Source organism: Streptopelia decaocto (assembly GCF_964273445.1).
Source record: "Streptopelia decaocto genome assembly, chromosome: 3".
Classification (NCBI taxonomy): Eukaryota; Metazoa; Chordata; class Aves; order Columbiformes; family Columbidae; genus Streptopelia; species Streptopelia decaocto.
Window position 1 is genome coordinate 22,781,193 of NC_138656.1, and position 21,884 is coordinate 22,803,076.

Sequence of the window (21,884 nt, forward strand, 5' to 3'; positions counted from 1 at the left end):
ACTTGTCCTGTTGCCCTGCATATGTGCTGAGATTTTCAACTTGAGTGTTATGTTACTACTTGGTTATACTGACATTCATCCTGGTTGTCTGGAAATCTGCCTGGGTGAGTCCAAAGGAAATAAAAATACTTCATTACTTTATAGGACCTACCTTATTTTTTTTTCCCTTCCTTTTTTCCTTTTGTATATGAGAGCAGCTATACCTTGTTTTAGGAAGGTAAATTCCTATATATCCATACAAAACAGGTAGCTGAATGCTTTACTGAAGCAATGAACAATTTGGAGGTAGAACACAAATTATAATTCATCATTAATGACATCTCAGTGAACATCCACACAGTTTCTTTCAAACCCTCATGAACCATTTTGGGTCTTTAAGCAACGTGTATGTTCTTACTTTACTAAGGATACTTACTATGTATTGCCTAGCCATGTTGGTCCATGTTAATTAAAAGCATTGGTTTTGACTGTACTTCTCTACTCATAATGTTAGCCTTGTGTATCCGTGCTGTTTATTACAGCTTTGAACTTCTGCTTCTGGCAAAGACAACTTAAGATCAGAGTCTTTCAAATGGAAACTGAACTTGTTAGCTGTTTTTAATAATATGTAAAATGAACAAATGGTTTTAAATGAACAGGAAATTATGTTGTATGCTTAGTCTTGCATGTGTGAAAATCTAAACAACTTGCAAATACTTGCAGTGCTGCTTTCCCTTGCTTTCTAAAATTAATCTTTTGACTTAAACATACATTTTAAATAAATATTGGAAGGCAGGAGATAGAAGATTGTTACCTGAAAGGCATCCTTGTAATATATTTATTGACATGTTTGCTTATTTTTCCCAATATAGGTGTCCGCCTAGACAGAGTACGTGGAGGTCGCCAGAAGTACAAGCGCAGAATAGATGCAGAGAATAGCCCATACCTGAACCCGCAGCTAGTTCAGCCAGCAAAAAAGCCATGTGAGTACACCAGATATACAAAATTTCTCTTTGAACACAAGGTATTGACTCGTAGCCCTGTTTGCTAAGCTGCTTGTGACTGGGACAAGGGTTTGGTCAGAAGCCGTTACTATGAACACTATATCCATTTAGCTGTTAACATATTTTGTTTTAAATATGCTCATCTTTCTCAAGTGGAGTTGAACAAAGGATATTTTTACAGGTGGAAGTGTATAAAAGCATGGTTTATGCAGTGCAAATTTTACATTTACAGGTTATCTTTATTTTCAGTGGTACATAAAATGGTTCATGCTGTGATCATTAGTTCATTGAAGCTTCTAGTTTCAGATTCTACAAGAAAGTGATTTTTGTAGTTTTCACTAAGTAAATGAGTTTGACTGCTCAGCCTCCCAATGAAAATGCATTAAGAGCCTCATTAATTTATACCAGTAGATTAATACACTACCTAGCATTAGATTAAAACAGCAATATGCCACACTAATAACAAGCATAAATTGGTAGTTTGGGCTCTAGTACCCTTATGGATTTTTTTGCTTTGTTTTGTTATGTTTTAATAGTGTCCTTGATTGTATCTTGCCTGGCTGAATTTAAGAGAGAGAGAGCGCGCTGATCATCTCATTGCTAAAATACAAGTTCCATCCTCTTTGCGATTAACTAAAAATAGTTAGGGGTTTTGCTTTGCAGCTTATATAAACTCAAGCAGCGACTGTACTAATTCCATGAAGTAAATTTAATAGCATTATAGCTGTAGTGCAAGAGGCCAGTGTATTACCCTGCAAATGCATACATGCTGTATCAAGTGTTTTAAACTCTTCCAAATTCAGAATGAGAATGCACAAGTCCAGTTGCTCCTGCTGAGAAGGTTAATTTGCTTCTAAAATAGAGAAATAAGCCAGAGAAACAAGGAGGGCAAACTCTTCCTTGTCTTCCATTTGCCCCTGCCCCTACACCTCAGACAACACACATGCCAGTTTTAGGCTTTTGAAAATACCTGGCTGTGTGGAAAATGGAATTTGTTTCCGTTCATGTTCCCCAGTAGGGGACAGTGCTGTGTACAATACGTTTGAGCATATGGGGATCTGGAGATCAAATAAACAGTCTTTGAACTCTAAGTGAAAGGGCATTTTAGCTGTGTCAAAGAAAAAACAGCCAGTTTTACATAAAATTAAGGCTTAAGTGAACATATGGCATAGTTTCCTTTTGCCTTTCCAAAAAACATTATGCTGATTATATTCCTTCAATTGTCCAATCTGGCATCTTCTACTCAGCCTCCATAAGCTGTCCCACCGTTCTGTAAATACAATCTAGGGCTGCACTAAGCAGATTTTGCACATTATAATAAAAACTTTCTGATAATACAATAAAATTTAATAAACTCTAATGCTTAATTTCATTAGAGGTTTAGTTTTCCTGGGTGCACAGATTGTCGGGTTTTCATTTACTTGATATTGTCATTGAGTAGAAATGTTGATAGCGTAGCATACCAAAAAAGCCAAGCCCAAACAAGGAAAAAAAAAAAATCCAACCCGCAAGCCCTTTAATATGAAAAGAGGTTGACACTGTTGTGTTGAATCATGAGCATTTCTGTGTAAACCCAAGATTACTGCAAAGTAGTGCATTATATTACCTTTAAGATGATAACCACCAATTTCTGTAAGCTCCATTTGTCTGAGATAAACTAACTTCCTTATAAATCATTACTCATTATCTAAGTGCCTCCCTTCATTTTCCTTAGCTTGTCCGGTTACAAACATTTTTATAACAAACATTTATAAAACTTAATTTTCAGATAAGTGTCAAGACTTGAAACAGTTGAATTGGTTTTGTGTGGAAGTAACCTGGGAGATTTTCTGGACCCTGACTGATAGTTTGTGCCTAACAAAGGCACAGGAATGAAAATTGGGTTCTATTGATTCTAATTAGGGAAACATTAAATAAGATTTACCTAGAAACAGTGCTCCTGGCTATTCAGTTTCCTGAGTGATGGAGTTTTCTGAATACGTTCAAGATTTTCCTATGGTCTATACTAATGCATGCTCCAATACAGGTAGCCTTTTTCCCCTTAGAGAGAAAGAACAGGCCTTTGGAGGATCTTTCCTACACCTACTCCTGGCCTTTATTGGATTTTCCAGCTTTACAGTGGAGTCTAATGGCCAGCCTGCACATCTTTTTGATTGTGAAAATAAAAAAAATTTGAGAGTTTGTAAATCCTGAGTCAGAATATACAATATTGCTGAATGATCTACAAAAAGTTGATGTCCTCAGCTACATGTGTTTTGATATTAAGGAACTCTAATTTATGTGTTGTACTTTTCAATACATGTAAAAATATTGGAATTTGGAAAGAAGCAATATTATCTTTTCTCACTTAAAAATATGGTGTTTTCTGTGTGAAATTAAACAGGATATGAAAAAACGGTATAAAAAATATGCTGCTTGCCAATATAAGTTAAAACTACCATCTGTCATCTTTAAATAAGAATAGAATTCCTCATTAATCAGTTTGATAATCAGTAGAATATTGAGATCAAGAATTACTCAGTTGGCATGGTTCCTGTAGTTCATATAAAGTGTGAATATATCCCCTTGTAATAAAACATGCTTGATGTGATGGTTTCCAGTGGGCTCTTGCACTTATTTTATGAAGAGCTAACATATATCACAACTTCTGACACACAAGAGCAGTAAAGTATCAGAAATCTGAATCAAGTGAGTGTTTTATGGAAATCAGCCATGGGCGGGTAGGGACCCACTCTGACGCTCCTGGGCAAGTCACATCCCCATCGTGTTCCCCCACAGGAGGACAGTATGGTCCACCCCTTGACTTACATGTGGAAGGGGAGGATACTGATTCTGTCAAGTGCCGTGACTCTTTATCCTAAGGAAGGGAACAGATTAGTGTAAATTCAAGTAAAGGGTGCTCTTTGGGGTTTAAATTCTGGTGGTGCATTTCAGGTCACAAGATGTACCTACCATGAAAGGTAAATCATAAATATATTGGGAAGTATAGTAATGTATCCTGTATTAGAATGCTTAATGAATTAGTCCTTTTCCCTTTTTTCAGTTCTGCCTTCACAGAATAATAAGTCAGGCTCCTGTATAGTGATATTTCCATTGTGCCTCCATGTGGATATAATGCTCATTTTATGTTTATCCTACTTGTAGAATAGCAAAACTGTATTGTAAATCTTCCAGGCTCTTCTACTCTTTTTTTTTTTTCACTTTTCCTTTTAACTTAAATGGTTATTCCAAATAGATTTCACAATTCATCTGGATGAAAAAAATAAATATAAAAACACATGACTGAAAATACTATCTAGATAAAAATAACCAGTGTGTGAGTATGATACAGTATAATTCTTTGCACAAAACCAGTTTTCTGAGGTATGGTCTATATCTGTTGATACTTTCCTTAGTCTTATATTCTTTATTCTCATTGATTTTAATAGCTATTCCTGACTGGCTCTTTTGTACTTAAAGAAGCTGAGTTCATACATGATTCTAAATTTGTGTGTTTTACTGAAAAGCAAATAGATGACAATATTCTGCTTTTCTCTCAGCGTGGGCCCCAAGGAGTACAGATTCATTCTTAACATTTTAATGTAAGACATAAGGGATAATGAGCACTGAGAAAGTCCTGAGACCTTTTCTTTTGGAACAGTTTACACTAGTGGTTTAGGGTATTTACTCCCTCAAAAATTACACCTGCCTTTGGGGAGCCAGGAGGGTTTCAGGTAATTACAGAAAGGCAGAACTGTTCTATTCACATCGTCTGAAATACATTATAACAAATGAATTTATTACTACAAAGTTTGTATTCCGATACTAGGAGGTGATCATATATTTCTAGGTCCTATAACATTTATTTTCTTAAGAAAATACATTTCTGGTTTGATAAACGTTGTTAATCAGATTTGTTTGGGCTGTAAGCACATGTAGAAGCCAGTGAAGTTACCAGAAGGTTTAATTAGGTCCAGTATCTTAAGACAAATCCTTGTGCACTTTGAAATATGTACCATCTGTTTAAAAAGTAGAATGATGCTACTGATGATCTTGTTCTGTGGACCATTTTTACAGATAATAAGATTGTCTCCCATTTGCTGGTGGCTGAACCAGAGAAGATCTATGCTATGCCTGACCCCACTGTTCCAGACAGTGACATCAAAGCACTTACCACTCTTTGTGACCTGGCAGACAGAGAACTGGTGGTGATCATTGGATGGGCTAAGCATATTCCAGGTACGTATGGTATTCATTGCAAGCCCTTGACATACAGAAATCAGTGCATGAGTTATTCTGTTGTGGTAAAAAATATCATTTGTTTTCTCACTAGAATGTGTAAAGTTTTCTTAAGGCTCCAGTTTTTTCATATAGGACATAGGTTAGATGATAATATATCTTACCTCTGAAACACTTATCGTTGCTATGTTAATAAGTCTTACATGCTGCTCAGTGAATGAATTTTTTTCATGCATTGCTTTTATTAAAATAAACTTGGCTTGCCATCCAAAGCGTTAGGGTGGTATGAAGGGTAATGCGAGTGCGCTCTCTGTACTCATCTGAGTCAGTGGTAGTCGAATGTAAGTCTAGTTACTCTGTTCCATAAAGGCAACACTCTCTTAAACTGACCACAGGAGGTTCAAAAATTCAGTTATATTTTGGCATGGCACAGAGGAATTGTTCTCTTCATTGAATGAACTGTTGTGAGAGCTGGATTGTACCAGCAGTTCAGCAGAGAGAACAGAATTGTACCAAAAGGTTCATCTTACAGCTTAGTAGTTCCTTGGTCTACATGAAGTGGACTGCGGGCTTCATCACATAAATATGCTCTTATTGTAAAAGCTAACTGGCACCCTTGTTAGCAAGAGAAGCAAGGGTCATCAGAAGCAGGTTCTCAGATTACCACTTTCTTCACGTAACATTTGAGGTATATTTTCTTTTCCCCAGTTCCGAGGTATTTGTGCTTGCTCTGTGGGCTAGCACGCAATCTTACAGAGAGTCTCTAGGATTCTCAGTCTGTGACCTTTCACAAATGGTAAATTCACACAAAAAAGATGAGCTTTTTTTCTTGTTTTCTTAAGGTGTTTTTCTAGTCCAGCAGGTGAGTGAGCATGTTGGTGTGTTTTCATCAGCATGTTAGTTTTCTGATTTTGGTAGTGGAGCCTTATTGAATATAAGAACTGATATCTTTTAATTTCTCTAAATAATGTAATATCCTAATTTTGAACGTGATTTTGGGATACTTAAAATTAGAACAAATAATCCAGTCAATTGTTTGATTATCACAGTTGTTTCTAGTATCAAAAGAAATTGCAAAGAAATAGAGATAGTCTTCCTGGGTTTTTTTTGTTTGTTTATTTTTTCCCCCTTGTGCTAACCAGCACAAGGCTTCCATTCTTCTGGTAGGTGCCTCTGGGTCATTGTTAATAAATGTAAACACTAACAAAGAATAGTAATAAAATTAACTTGTACATATGTGTAAAGTTATTTTACTTCAGATGAGGAACAACAACCTACAGACTCTAAAATAGTCAGTATGCGACACAGTTGAAATGTAGTCGTTTTCTGCGCTACAAATGGTGTATAAACAAGCTTTTGTATCACAAGCCATGTTTTTCTGGTACAGTTAACTTATTTCTGTCTCCTTAAACTAGTTTGTCTTTATGCTTTGAATGCTACAGTAATTTCTTTAATCAAATTGATGGAAGTCCCTTTCCCAGCCCACACTGAAACCAATTTATTGGTCATGATACGCCAGCTATGTTGCTAACAGTCGTAACGAACTGTCAGGCAATATCGCAGTGAAGCTAATTTGAAGTCATTAGGTGTGCAGCGTTCAGGCAACAATTTGTTACAGTGGTTAGGAACACAGCTGACATTTCTGAATGGCTTTGTTCAGAGCAGTTCTAGATGAGCCCAAGCAAATTGTAAACTAATTTAAACATCACTCTATATTATACTAGCTACTTCGTCTTACACTGGTTGCTAATAAAGCACCCCAAATGAAGTCAAAATGAGTTAAATAGGTGAGTTTGAGTTAAATAGGTGAGTTTGAGTTTCAGCTTTGGAAGATACGTAGATTACCTTAAGCAAAATAGAGTAGCTCTCGAAGTCAGTCACGCTCCCTAGTAGTTGCAGAGGAACTTCCGACAGCTGGATTCTTGAGTGTGCTGTGTAGCTCTGATTTGGCTGGAGGGGTTGGAAGAGGAGAGGGATGAGACTGAGCAGCAATTAAAATGGTGGCTTTGGTTGGTGTGGAGAAGGTAAAAGATGCTGTAAACTGGCCTTGAAAATTTAAAGTCTTTGATCCGAGCCAATTGAAGAACATTTCTGCCATGAGGCAGCCTTTCATTACCAGGCAAACTCAAAAACACACCTGCTGTGGTAAAGCCATACTAGCTAAGTTTACTCACCTGACTCCACTTAGGAATGAGAAGGAAAAAAAAAAAAAAAGGAAATAAAGATAATCTTTTTATAAGCCTTCTGGTAACAGAGGGCAGTGATAAAATCTGTACTTGTCTGGCATCACAAAAATCAAAATACAAAAGGGCTTGACATGCTAAAGGACAAATGTGCTGAGCTTTTGTGGCTTGGTTTTGAATGATGGAGTGCTGCTGAACTTGGACCGCCTACGCTCAGCTAGTGTCTGGCACAAAACCACATGTAGAAGAAGCTGGGTTGGTGTTAACTGACTGTTTTCTAAGCTAACAAATGTTACTATAGGCAGAAATATAACAATTGGAAAAGGGATGAGTTAGAGAAAGGATGAAATAGGAAATGAGTGCAAATTGCATGAAAGTTCACTGTAGCTTAGCGGACTAAGTAAATCCTCAGTGTAAATCTCTTGGAATCGATTAATTATATCAGTAGTGAATTTGTGCCTAGCACAGCAAAGCAGCAATCAGCAAATCTTTCTTTACTATAGTGATTTCTTAAGGTTCAATGTAATTAAAGGCCCTTACATATCAGGTGCTTAATAACTAAGAAAGATCTCAGCTGTAAAGCTTTGTAATTCGAAGTAAAATTTGTCATTGTAGAAGAAACCAAAATGATGTTTTTGCTATTCTAACAGAAAGTCTTTTAATGAGATTATCTATAAAAAGGTAACAATGCCATAAACATTCTGCACTAGACAACTGTTTCCCATTGTAGCCGTGGAGTAAAAAATGCTTTAAAATTACACAAAGTTCAAATACTTTCATAAAATCATTAGTATTTTTGGGCTATTGGAGACATTTCAATAGTTGCTTTTATTGAACAAAAAGTCTATACCATCTACAAAAGGAAATATTGAAAGAAAAATATATATGGAAAGCCTTTATCAGTAAATAGAATTAGTCTCCTCGCATTTATAAATCACATAAATGGAAAGTGTGTTGTTATGAAACATGACCATGTCTTATCTGAAGAAGAAAAAGATCACAATGGCATTAGGAAACGCTTGACTTTAGTTAGAGGAGCGTAAGGGCACCAGAACAGATGATGGTGCCCTAATAGCCCTTTTTAAGAATGACAGGGCCCCGCCATTAGCATCCTTTTATATCCTTGGAAATTGCTCATGCCTCGCTTTTCTGGTTCCTATCTGCCTGACTCTTTTTTATTTCTCTTTCAATTTCATCCGCGCTCGGATAAGCGCATGCTAACACAATATGATTGAGCTGTAAAATGGAACGCTGTCGCCTCTAATCTCTTTTATGTAGATATGGAGGTACTTCCACACTCCACTTCATTCTCTCTCCATTGTTGGCCTTTTTAGAATGTGTTGCCGAGTAATGGAGGCTCAGTCAAATATTAGAGCTAGGTTTCACAGGGTGTGATAAGAAGATTATCAGCCCAACAGTCAGATCTATTGTTGTTCTTTGTGTCAGATTAAAATATTCCGATGTACTGTAACTTCGTTAGTAAAATACTGAAGGTGCTTAGGGAGAGACCGATGCAGTTTCTTCTCCTGCCTGATGAGACAATACCCCAATGAACTGACCTAAATAAATTGTAAATATATTTACGAGGCCTCTGCAAGACTGTTTTATTTTATTTACCTTTTAAATAAGGGAGCAATGCTTAATTCAGTATTTACTGGTGGTTAAGTTTCCTACGCTTTGCACTGTATTTTGGGGAGGTTTGTTTTATATTCATTGCATTATATTAATTAAACTCTTTTCCAGTATAGAGTGGATTTCTGCTGATACCTAGTCACAGTATCAGAGTCATTTAGGCACGATTTCTGTAATGTAACTATCTCATTGACATTCAGCAAAAATGTGCAATGTTCTTTCATATTAAGTTGAAGCAGGAAACATTAAGCTCTTAAAAGTGTGCATAACAGGAAGCTAAAGACAAAATGTTCTCTAAAAAAATTACATGCAGGAAAAAACATCAGCCAGACTATAGAAATCAACTTTTTGCACTTAAAATGAAAAATCTGTTTGGAAACAGTAAATCAGACTAATACATCAAAAATAACTGCTTACATTATTTAGTAAAATAATCCTGCTTGTCTTCAGCTGTGTCCCTGTCTTGCTAGCAAGAACAGTGTTAAAGGGAATATTTAGAAATTGATACTGCCACTGGTGCCAGCATTAAAAAAAAAAAAAAAAAAGAAGGGTGTGATTTTGATGGAGTAAACCCAAGGATGTTTTGAATATTTTAGTGTTAATGTTTTATGAAACATTATTGTTCCAGCTTACTCTTTGCGGAGGACAACACTTTAGCTTTCCTTCCCAAAGGAGCTCTCAGGGGTATAGTTAAACATTCAAATACTGAACAAGAACATGATGTGCTGTAGAGCTGTCATTTCTAAAATGCCCTTCTATCATCATCTGTTTCAGAAATACCACCCCATGTAGGAAAAAGTACAGAGAAAAAGTTGACCATAATCACCTTTAGAAAGCTAATGTTCAGAAAAGCACAAGAGCGTGCATATATGGTACATCCATACAGATATGATTTAGGTATATATTTACATCTTACTGGACATACAGCATGTGCTTGAATGACAGGGAAAAAAATAATAGAATCATAGAATACCAGGTTGGAAGGGACAAGGATCATCTGCTCCAACCTTTCCTGGGAAAAGCCTGGTCTAGATAAGATGCCCAGGCACCTTGCCAAGCTGAATCTTAAAAGTGTCCCATGTTGGGGAATCCACCACTTCTCTGGGGAGATTATTCCAGTGACTGTTCTCATTGTGAAAAATTTCCTTCTTGTGTCCCATTGGAATTTCCACAGGAGTAACTTCTACCCATTACCCCTCGTCTTTTCCATGTGACCGCTTGTAAAAAGGGAGTCTACGTCTTCCTGGTAGGGTAGTATTCATGTCCGTAGGCCTTTGAAGACAGACTGAAATAATATGTTGGAACTACCTGGTGTATATAATCCCATACAGTTCAGCTGTTTGCCAGCATCCTGCTTATGCCCAAATCCTCTCTAGATGGTTTTTGGGGCAGCTAATACAGAATCTCAGCTCTGCAAGGGGCATAGGTGTACCATGCTGCTTGCTGCCGTAAAATTTGTTGTTTCTGCTAAGGTTGAGGTCTTTATTCTCTTGTGCTGCTGGCTGATTTCAGGACCATATCGGACAATGTGAAGACTACTGCAGCTGTCCTAGAGCTCCTTCTCACAGGGTGCCTCTCTCTCCCGAGACAGGTGGACATGTAACTGTGGTGTTTACTGCTCATGTAACATGCAACAGAGTATGAGCTGTTTCATGCTGACTAAGGCATTTGTAGTGATAATAACTTGAGCCTCCTGGGGAATCAGGACATCGTGCCCTTTATCAGTGTGCTGTCTTGGACACTTTGCAAGTTCTCTTTGCCTTCTCTGTTATCAGAAGCCCCCTGCCTGCTCTTCTTTTAACTCCTCCTACAAACATCCACTAATTATGGAAATTAGACATGTTCTTCCTGTGATGGAAATTTTCTTCAGCTCACAACTTGTATGACATAGGTGATCTGAGACAGACTGTTCCCTGGACCTTACAGGTAGAGATTCCAGCCAAAAGATTTCTCAAAAACTACTGATTTCCTTGACCTCTGTTACCAAATTGTGCAATATGGGAAATCAGCAGCTGACTGTCGGTTTTATTTTTGAGCATTAGGATGGATGGACCGCCTGACACTGCCAGTGTGTAGATCACCATGTTGATTCAAGCTACTCTGAGCAGAATGAAACAGCAGAGTGCCTAAAATGCTAACAGTTCATCTATCACACTGCTTGCATCGATGTTTTTAACATCATTTGAAGCGCTAGCAATGGTGGCATTTTAAGTTTTTTTCTTGTATTTTGAAAACATCGCAAAGGAATTGCAAGTGTTTTTGCGAGGCAGGGAGGAGGTGGGATTTTCAGGAAAATGTTTGAATAAACATGTCAACACTCAGCATTTTCAAAAAAAACCATGAATCTGCTGTGGAGTAAAAGGTAGTTAAAGAAGGGTCTGTTTGTTTATTTTTAAATTATTTTGTATATTCACCTGAGATGTGGTGGCAGATTGTTCTTGATAGATCTCTAACTGAAGTTAGTGGAAAAAATTTGGCTGATTTCATTACAAAAGAGTAGGCTCTGTGCACAGCTAGAGATGGACACACTCTCAGTGTGTCTGCTAATCAGAAAAGACTGGTTCCAGTTCAGGACTGAGACAAACAGCAATGAAGATGGGAGCAGGTTTCTGGTACTACTAGTCATAGATATTCTGGGGTAAAAAGAGCATATTAGTTTCTAGGGTACTGGGCTAGTCACTTCTGTCATCTTCTGTAATGCTAGTATTAATTGAGGGGGTAGGGGGTGGGAAATGAGCTCAGGCATATAAACATCTAGTCACCTGCAAATTAAACTTGAATATAAAATAAATGTGCAGTTAGAGTTTTATAGAAACATCTGAAGTCTTCCTAGTTTTGACTTTGAAATCCCTAGCTATTTGTTGGAAAAAGTTGTTATTCTTAATAATCATCATGAAACACAACAAATAAAATTCACAGGTAACAAAAGAAGTTGGCTTAATTCTTATGTTTCACTTTTTTTAAAAAATAATCCTTCATTAAAATCAGCTTCTCTCAAGATTAGAATTAAACAGTGACTTTGTTTCTAATAAGTTCACCTTTTATTCGTATACAAGTAGTCGCCTGTTCCTTCCAAAAAACGGTCGTCTTTTTTTTTAAACAGTCCTCTCCCACTACCCATGCCCCTGACATACACTCTGCACTGTCTGTCTGTTGCACATTTTGTTGTTTTGGGTTTTTTTTCCCAGTGTCCCCCTTTATCTGCCTCAACCAATCTCCAAATGAATGCATGTCTATCATGGCCTTAGCTTTGACACTCTGGATATATTGATTAATAGTTGCCCTAAGCTCCTTTTAGCAAATCAAATTTTCACTTTTAGCAAGGATTTCGCCTCTGATTTATTCAGCAAAGTGAAATGCACTAAATTGACTTTGACATTCAGGGAAAATGGCTGAAAAACAAAGAGGGGAGGAAAGAGATATAAATTGTGTGGCAGCTGGAGACTTCAAGCATAAAAGAGGCAGTTTTCTATAGTATATCACTGGTTAATTTTGAAACATGCATTTAAACAGGAGTTGAAATTATTTTCTTAAAATTAGATGTTTTTTAGACTGAGGATTTGGGATATAATAAGGTTTACTTAACAAAATGCAATATATTCAACCCAAATTCATCACTTGCTAATCATGGTGCAAGTGTGGTATCCACTTTTGTTGCCACTAATAATTATTATGTTAAACGAGAGACAAAGAGGTTTCTGAGTAGTTTTATAATGAGGTGCTAAATTGGTAAATATCTTCCTACCATTGCATTATGTTGTTCACTCCTGTGGCCCTTTAAAAATAAGAAATGATTAATAAAAAGAGAGCAAATCAACAGTAATGAATGCCAGTGCTTTTCATTTTCTTTCTGTAAACAAAGATGGCTATTATTTGATTCTTAAATGCAAGAGTATGAAAAGATGTAGCAGCCATTCCCGATTATTCTTCTAGCAAAATCAAGAGTGTTGTGTTACCCTGGATGACTTGTAGCCTGACTTACACAGCCTGCTTCCTTACGTGCAAATGTTGTATTACTGCAGATGAGAATACACCATTGCATATTTAAAGGTGTTCAAAGGTGATACTGAATAGAATAAAGGAGGGGGAAAAAAAAGAAAAAATCCTTTCTATTAGCACAGAGGGGTTTTTTTTTGGCAGGGGCAGGTGGGGTAAGAAGATGCAAAATAAAAACGTAGCAAATTGTTTGATCTTATTCAGCAATCAGGCATTCCAACAAGAATTTGTAAAAGCAAATATGTACTGTAGTTTGCCCAGTTAATCTACAGAGACAGACCAAGAGCCTTGGGTAGGATCAGTTGTCATGGGTGTACAAGTCAAATGTGCTGTGCCAGCCTCTGTTGTTTAAGGATCTGGCCCTGAAGGGATAAACCCACATCAGTAGTTCAGTCTGTCAGTGGGAGCTGAGAGTTTTCTTTGGCCCCTATGTGTTCTCGCCACCTCAGAGCCTCTGCAGCAGTGTGCAGAATTGAGCTTTAAGCGAGCATTTACACTTAGAGGACAACAATACTCACCTTTGTACCCACTTCTTGTGTGACAAACGGATTTACTAGATTACGTCTGAGTAAATTGCAGATGACTCAGTAACAGTTTTCCTTCTTCTGAGCCAACAAGGGATTAATCTTATTACCGGAGGGTAGAAAGTCTAAATGTTCCTTAACCTTTTTAATTTTACTGTAAGTCTCCGTTCTCTTTTTTTTTTCGTAAGCAAGCTGAATCTGATACTTCAGCAATAATGGCCTTTTGCAAGTGGGACAGCATCTGGACTGCCATTCAGGAGGTAGCTGGGCACATTAGGTTTTCAGACATCCTTTCCCAGACTTTTCCTGACTGTACAATTGACACCTCAGGTATGGCCAACTTCTTAAAAGTAACGTGTGGCTACAAGGCAGGAAGATGCCTTGCTCAGAAACATGGTAAGAAAGTTGGAACAAATCTTGATGTTATTTCTTAGGTAAGGAATTTGCAGAGGAGGCAAATGCTGCAGAATTAGCCTATCAAGTGTGTTCACTATCACTTCTGTATTTACAAGACTCCTTTCATCCAGAAAAATAAGGTGTTTTTTTCAGCCAGATTCAGAGTTTAAAGAACATCCAAACAAAGACTTTTTTTTGTCAGTTTTAAAATTCCTGAAGGCTTTGTTGGAAATAAGTTCATGAATGTTACACGTCATTTAAATTGGCCCATGAAAGCATAGCACGCGCTGGGAATGCAGAAGTAAAATTAGAGCAACATAGCCCTCTTATGGTAACCATTCAGTCTGTTTTAAACTAAACAGGTGACTTACTCTTTCTGACTTAGCCTCTAACAGTAAAATGTTTAGTTTGTTCTGGGTGAGGAAGAAGAGAGCAGCTTTGCAGTCATTTGTGTTGATACTGTAAATCCAGGATGGGAGGAGGGAGGGGAAAAAGAGCCGATTGCTCAGATTGGATTTAGAGCAGACAGGTCTCCACCTGTATGACTGGGTCAGCGGCACAGGATGGTCTAGTTCCCTAAAGTCAGCTGAGACCAGTTAAATACTATAATTCTAAGGATGCCTCTACTTTCTCTCTGGATGAGTTCGGCTTCACACCTGCTTAACCTACATTAGAATAGGATTAATTACCTGAATTGCAAGGCCCCCCAAGCCAGTCAGCACGTTTCTGGCAGGGCACATGGTGACCTGGGCCTGGTTATATATAGTATAGGGATAGCAGGAGAGCACCTGGGTTGTAATGGCAAGGCTCGATCCAGTCTGATAACAGGATCGGCAGTTTTTAAAACTGAGTCTGTAATAATTGCCATCTGCATCAGCTGGATCATACAAGAGCTATATGAACGCATGTCTTCACTGCTACTAAGCTTTTTTAAATTGTACAATGCTCAATTTATGCAATTTATATACATATATGTGTGGGGAAATCCCAAGAAACACAGGAAGCACAGAATCCAAAGAATCCAGATACTGAATGCTCCTGTATTTAATTACTTAGATGGAACACTTAATTGGCTGTAACTTTTAAGTCAGTTTTCCATGTTATATTAATTCACTGTCTCTGAGTCTAATACTATATAACAGGCAGGAATATTCTGGTAATTTTCTGTGTGAGGGAAAAAAACACAGAACCTTGCTTTCATTTGAAGACTTGTTCTATAATGAGATAGTTCTCGGGCAGTATGTTGGTCTGCCCAAGGGATTTTCCAGCCCAAACTCCTGAGGCACGTATTATAGACAAGTGGAAATTTAACAGTGTAGCTCTGAACCTTCTCCCCAAAATGTTTTAATCTTCCACATTGTGCACCATCAATTTCAATCAGCTACATTTACAGTTGAGGTGAAATCAAATATTGAAATGAGATCCAGCTACAGACACAGAAGGCTCCAAGTTCAATGGAAATGGCACTTGAAAAGTAGAGTCAGCTAACTTGCCAAGTCCTGACATGTCACACATGAGAAGGCTGTGGCAAAGAGTTGTGATGAGGCTGGAGAAGAGGCCAGGGGCAAATCTGCAGCTCTCCTGCATCTAGCTGTTGGAGAGATTAGGGGTAGCAGTTTGTCATGTAATGGCTGCTGCTCATATGTTTGTTCAAAGAAGCAGCTGCATAAATATATCATGACATTAGCCAGTTGCAGGGTGTATTTCTAGCCAGAGATTTTCTTATATCTATGCCATTGCATTGTGCCTGTATTAATGACCAGGCATTAGACTCCAAACTTGCTACAATTCAAGCTATATCTCGTAGTTTATGGAAGTTTCTGTGACCCTCATGCCTTTCATTAATTAACTGCACTTGCAGTGAGAAGAATTTTGAGTCCTCCGCATCAGTCTTTTGTAGACAGCCATTCTGCTCTGTGAAATGTTCTTCACTTTTTACTACTTTGAAGCTTCCCAGAGATAAAATTAACTGTTGTGTAGATTCAGGAGCGTGTTGTTTAGTGTCAGTGAATCTTTGACTCCAGATTTACCATGCAATATGCTTTGTGAATTCTAGATGATCTTAATTCAGTGAAAGTGATAGGACTCTAATTTGAAGAGTTTCCTTATATTTTGAGTTGCTGAACATTTTCCAGACACCATTAATGACTTGCACTGAACGCTTTGCCTAATACATTCAGCACAAATTTGGAGTTCCCAGCGATCGCAGGATTGTGCCTGGCACTTCAACAATGAGCAGTAACTTACGGTGTACTATAATCCTCATTTATGAAGTGCGCCATGGTCTGTGTAATCAAAAGGCCATTGGGAAACAGGGCACTTCAGAAGGGGGCACTAGGTGAGGAAAACAGGTAGAGCTGGGGATGAGCAGTGCACACGCTGGGCAGGATAATTCCATAGGTATCATAAACCTAGAGAGGGCAGTGTCTGAAAAGAGGCTTAGATTGGCATTTCATGAAATCAAGTCAAGAGAAGAGGGTGTTGACAGGGAATATTTGCATACTCATAACCATCATCAGCCAGCATCAATGACAAACATACGATCTTTCAGAGAACCTGCTTGGATTCAAAAAACACACCTAAAAAGAGCTTATGACGGGTGAGATAGGGACACAGGCTGCCATGGGTCTCCCGAGTTCCCATGCTACAGCCAACACAGGTGAACTAGAATTTGCCATCAATAGCTACACAGATAAGTGTACTGTCTCCATGATAGAAAGTGGTAGCTATTTATATACTGAATGGCAACACTAAACAATTTAGGAGAAGCAGTGAAGTGTGTCCTATCCAATTAAAAATGCAGTGAGAATTTTAGGTAGGCAAAATGTAATTATTTAATTGGAATTTGACCGGGATGCTTTTCCACTGTTAAAATAAGTATAAATTACATGAGCTGCAAAACTTTAAATTATGAAAATATTTTGAGGTCTTTGAGCATGGTAATTGGAGCTATATATTCTACTTTGTTTTTAACCTGACACTTCCTAATAACTGTTCCCTAAAGCAAGTTTTTTTTTTTCCTACATTATCGAATATCCTTTAGTGAAGCAAATTAGCAATCAGTCTGGAAAATATTTTAGTACAATCACATTATTTACACAGACACTTCCATTGTGCAGAGTTCTCTGTGTTCCCAAATATTCGTAGGATTACTCTCTCAGCTGTCGGCGTTCACACTCAAACCTCCCTCTTTAGTAATGCTCTATAAGAAAATCCATTTAGGCCAATAGAAAGTCTTGATTTCACTGTGCTTTGGATCAATCCCTAAATATACAGGTCACAATCTGAAACCTACATGGACCTCAGAGCTTTATTATTTGCCTTCTGCTTGACTAACCACTTTTGTTTAAATGGGGGAGGGAGACTTGGTGCAATTCCTTGCACAAAGTTGTAGTTGTTGTTATTATTTTTATTTTTATTATCAAGGAGGAGAATCCTACTGTGGAGAATTAGAGCCATTCACTGTAAGCAGAATAAGAGTCTGCTCTTATCTAGAAACATCTTTCAGTCCTTACGGAACCATTAACATCTGGCCAGAGTGATAGAACGTTTATTGTGAAATATATTATTTAACTGTTTATGTTATCAATATAGTGCAGATAAAAATCCACAGAAAGTCTGCATTTAGTATTTGGGAGAGTTTTTCAATGCCATCCAGCATGCCTCTGGAAATAGGTTCTCTGACACTGTGGCTAAAGGCAGTGATTCCAGTTGCTCAAATCATATTGTCCAAAATACACTCCCCAATTAGCTTCCCATCAGGTTAAGGAATTCCAAATTTTTATTCTATAACTTTCTTCCTGGTGAGGAGTGTTCTCCTGAGGTTCCCTAAATTAAAACTATTTTTCTTAAGAAGTTATTCCCTCCCCTCACTCAGTAAAGGCTTTTTTATCATTTAGTTTTGCTCTTTGGCTCTTTGCTCGCTGCTTCCTGAGGACCGAAGGCACGGTAAGCCCTATCCTGCTACTGCCGTTGATACATTTGTACAGTGCTGAGGTACAGGCTCCATGTTACATCCATACTTGGCTCGTTATCCTCTTATCAAGCTCTTTGCATCCCTTTGTTTATTTGAGGAGACAGGAAGACTGTGTGAAGGCTGCTTAGTCAGGGATATCAGCGTTGTTGGCAGGGGAGTGATTGCCAGTTGAAAAACAAGGCATTATTGCTCATTTTTTCCCTCTTATTAGTTTGATTACATTTGCAAATCAAATCAATCCATCAGACATGATCAGGCCTCGTCCGCATTTTAAGGAATAGTAATCTCCGTCTAATAAGATGCAAATGTGTCACATCGGTAAGTAACCAATAAATCATCGTCTTGTCTTTGGCAATCATTAAATATCAGAACCAACAGTCAATTTTTAGTATTTTCAATTTGCGATATGCCGCTGGAATATAAAGATAGATGGACGTAATTACACAAACCAAACACTATTTCAGTTCATTCCAGACAGCAAATTTAGTGGAAGGTATAACTGGCTTGTCATCACACTACATTATTCCTGGCGGTTCATGCAAAGTTCACAGACAAGCTTCAAATGGACATTGCTTTTTTTACTTCCCTTAACAACATTCCCACTACCACCACCAAACTTCAATAAATGACTTGCAATGCTGTAGGACATCACTTCCATCAGTGCACAAAAAGGTACAGAAATAGAAACATTACCCCTTTTCCCACTGCAGGCACCTCGTGCATGTATGAGACTGAAATCCAGAAGTTTCCTAATACTTGCTGCATTCTTCATCTCTCTTCTTATCTTTTTAGACATTTTAATCTGAGACTTCAGTTTTTTCCACTGACACGGAATAAGTTTTTCACAATTTTTGCAAGCTAACTCACTTTTAGTAATTTCGGAACATAGTGAAGAGAGACGGCGAGAAGCATTCCCTTTCTCACTTCCTGCCGTCCTCATCTTCTTAAAGGAGTGGAAATTCAAGTTGTTTTTCTTTATCCTTTTTTTTTTTTAATTGATTTGGGATTTAGGAAAATTGATTGCCTCATGTGCATCCCAGGGATTAATTGATATGTCTATTGTCTGATTCGCAATGTCTTGCTTTCCATTAATGACTCTATTTGTATACAACAATTTACATGCTTTTTAAGAGAGAAGAAGACATAAGCTTATATCCTGGCAGCACTAGTGCCAAAAGAAACCCAAATCTTGTCTTAAACAGCATAGCTTTTGCCCAGCTATTTGAGACTGTTTTACTAGCATAGCGGACATAGCCTAAAAGTACAGACCTGCAGTCAGACCGCTAATTTCAGCAAGAGTTTGGACTGGTTGGAAATTACATTACTGGGCCTTCTTACAGGGCTGAAATACCTGAGAGAGAGTGCAAAATACTGTCTCTCTACTACGACACAAGTGGCTGTGGGGAAATAAGAAAAGAGGATTTTGGAGGCTTGTGCTGACTTATGTAGGTTTCCAGCACACCAAAGCCAGACAGTGAGTGGGCTTTACTGGCTTTGACCTTAAGAAACTCGCCATGAGCTGGATGCCCTGGGCAGACCTGCTGTTGCAGCATCCTGTCAGTCATGTTTGTGTCAGCTAACTCGCGTTGAGAAGCTGAACCTCAGTTGTTTTGGAGAGGCCCTTTAGGCCCCTTTGTAAGAAAATAGTTTTCACAGTAGCAGTTTGATTTGATTTGGTAAATGAATTAAATGGAAATTTGGGAAGAGGCTTGCTCGTGAGCATACCTTCTTGCTTTGGGTTCCCCATTGTGTTGAGCTTCTGCAAAGGAGCAAAGGGTGGAGAGACTGATTTTGTAAACATGAACATGTAAACTCCTGGGTGTTCACTGCATGTTATTCATGCTTGACATCAAAATTCTTGTTGTTAGTGAGGGAAAATTGTGAAGAAATACTTGTGAGCTGCACACCGTGTTGGTTCCACATGTCAGAGAATTAAGACAACTTTAAATGTACCATCGATTAACAAATATTTCTTCTTACTGTTTTGAAACAAAAGATGTTATTACCTGTTTTTAGCTATTTTTGTTCTCAAACTGGTGTGAATCTGTGGTAGCTTTTTGAAAACAAGAGGGTTTATTTCAGGTTTGAAGTGCAGGAACTAAGCATCTCTACCTCTGTTGTCTTAACAAAATTTGAGCTTCCTGAGACTTTTTTTCCAAGATCTCTTGCATTAATGTGTTCCTGAATGTTTTGTATGTCAGTTGTTAGTCTAATGCTGCCTAGGTCTCTTGCAAAAGTCTCCCGTTTACATAATCTCCAGAGACTTTGGTGAATAAAATCTGCAAGGAGAGCTCATGTGCTTAAGAAGCTCAGTACCAGAACCTTATGTTCTGTCTAAGCAATTTACATACTACCATGGTATGTTTAATTTGCTTTTTCATCAAATCAATAATGGGTCTAATTGAAAAAATTGGCAGAACTACATACAGCCTAACTACCGATGTCAGTGTTTTCAGAAAATCAGAGATGTTGCACAGCTATGCAAGTGGCACCTGTGTTAGCAATGCACCTCTGGCACAAATGCGTACAGAAACAAACATTACTCAGGTGCAGCATCTGTACCAATTGATCACTATGCTACCAGAATTAATCACCTGGTATTCAACTCGAAGAATAAAATTTACATCTTAATGTATGACACTTATTCCAGCACATACATGCACTACTAAAAATGGTACTATTCACTCCTGTTTGCAAGTGCACATCTATTTTCATAGACAAAGCCTAGCAATTAATTTTTTTTAGCAAAATCCCAAACACTTGGGATGGCTGCTTCTGTTAAGTTACATACTTTCAAAGACGAACTTATACAGGGCTGGGTAATAAAATAGATTTTGTCCCTGGAGTTACGTGTCTCAAACCTTGCCCTCACTTTCACAAGAAAAAGGGATTTTTGAGGATCGCTTTATCACTCCATAGAAAAACACCCCATGTGAAAATAAATAAAGAAACCAGTAAAGCTTGGCACTGTACAAGATTGTCAGGCCTTCACCAAGATGGTTCAGCAGCACTGCAGGTGCGTTGGCCAGCAGTGTGGAGAGGCTTGTGTGAGAGCTGCATGGAACTGTAGCACGTCTTTGGTTCCTCGCTGGCGGGAGCAGGCCCTGCTGCTGCGAGGGAGCCGCTTTGCGCAGGGTCTGGGCCGCGTCCATGGGGCTGGCAGGAGGAGTCAGGCCAGGTGTGCCAGCTGCAAGATGAGAATGATAAAATCTTCATTTTAAAAGAAAGAAACGTGCATTTCAACTCGGTGTTCTGTATAAGTGCAGAGCTAGCGGGATTTTAAAATATAGCAAAGCCTTAGTCGCTAGCATAAGGTAATCACCTTTGGTATTTAAAAACAAACTAATAACAATAGAAAATATATTATACGTTGACACATGGAAATCTAATGCTTTTCAGAGAAATTTTGTAGGGATTTTTTATTACGTGGCTAATTACATATTTACATGTAATGTCACTAGCAGAGCCATTACAGTCCATTGGGTAAATAATATGCATTTTAAAAACCATTTATGAATATGTATTTATTTGATGGACCAGAACGGTTTTTTGAAGTCATTCTCATCCACTGAGTAAATAATATATAGATTGCTTTTAAAAATAAATATGTATTTCTCCAATAGACAGTCCAGGCAATTGGGTAAATAATATGCATTTTTCAAATATTAAAGACAATACATACAAATTTATAGAAATCCGGCCTAAATATGTATGTTCCTGAGAGATCAAAATTACTCAAAAAGTGTCAGGCATAGCTTTGAGATTTCTGTTTTGAATTGTCAGTCTGTGTTACAACCTAGTGTCAATTAAATGTATTTTATGCATTTTCATACACACAGTGTAATATCAATTTCCATTTACAGTTTTATAACACTCATGCACTTGACCCTCTTACTCAGTGTTATAAAGTCATCACTACGTGGTTAAGATCCTCATTTTACTTTGTGTTTGTCTTAATACAATGCAAAAGCCATTC

General features: G+C 37.9%; 1 protein-coding gene across 12 annotated transcripts in view; it reads left to right on the forward strand.

Annotated features, from left to right (window-relative positions):
• The window catches only part of ESRRG (estrogen related receptor gamma), a 404,778-nt gene that overhangs the window by 351,387 nt on the left and 31,507 nt on the right, over window positions 1–21,884 (forward strand). For all 12 annotated transcript variants that reach the window (XM_082049951.1, XM_082049949.1, XM_082049944.1 and 9 more), the window contains 2 exons: window positions 852–962; window positions 5,040–5,201. In XM_082049951.1, coding sequence (XP_081906077.1) covers window positions 852–962; window positions 5,040–5,201 — 273 coding nt within the window. The remainder of the gene's footprint in view (window positions 1–851; window positions 963–5,039; window positions 5,202–21,884) is intronic.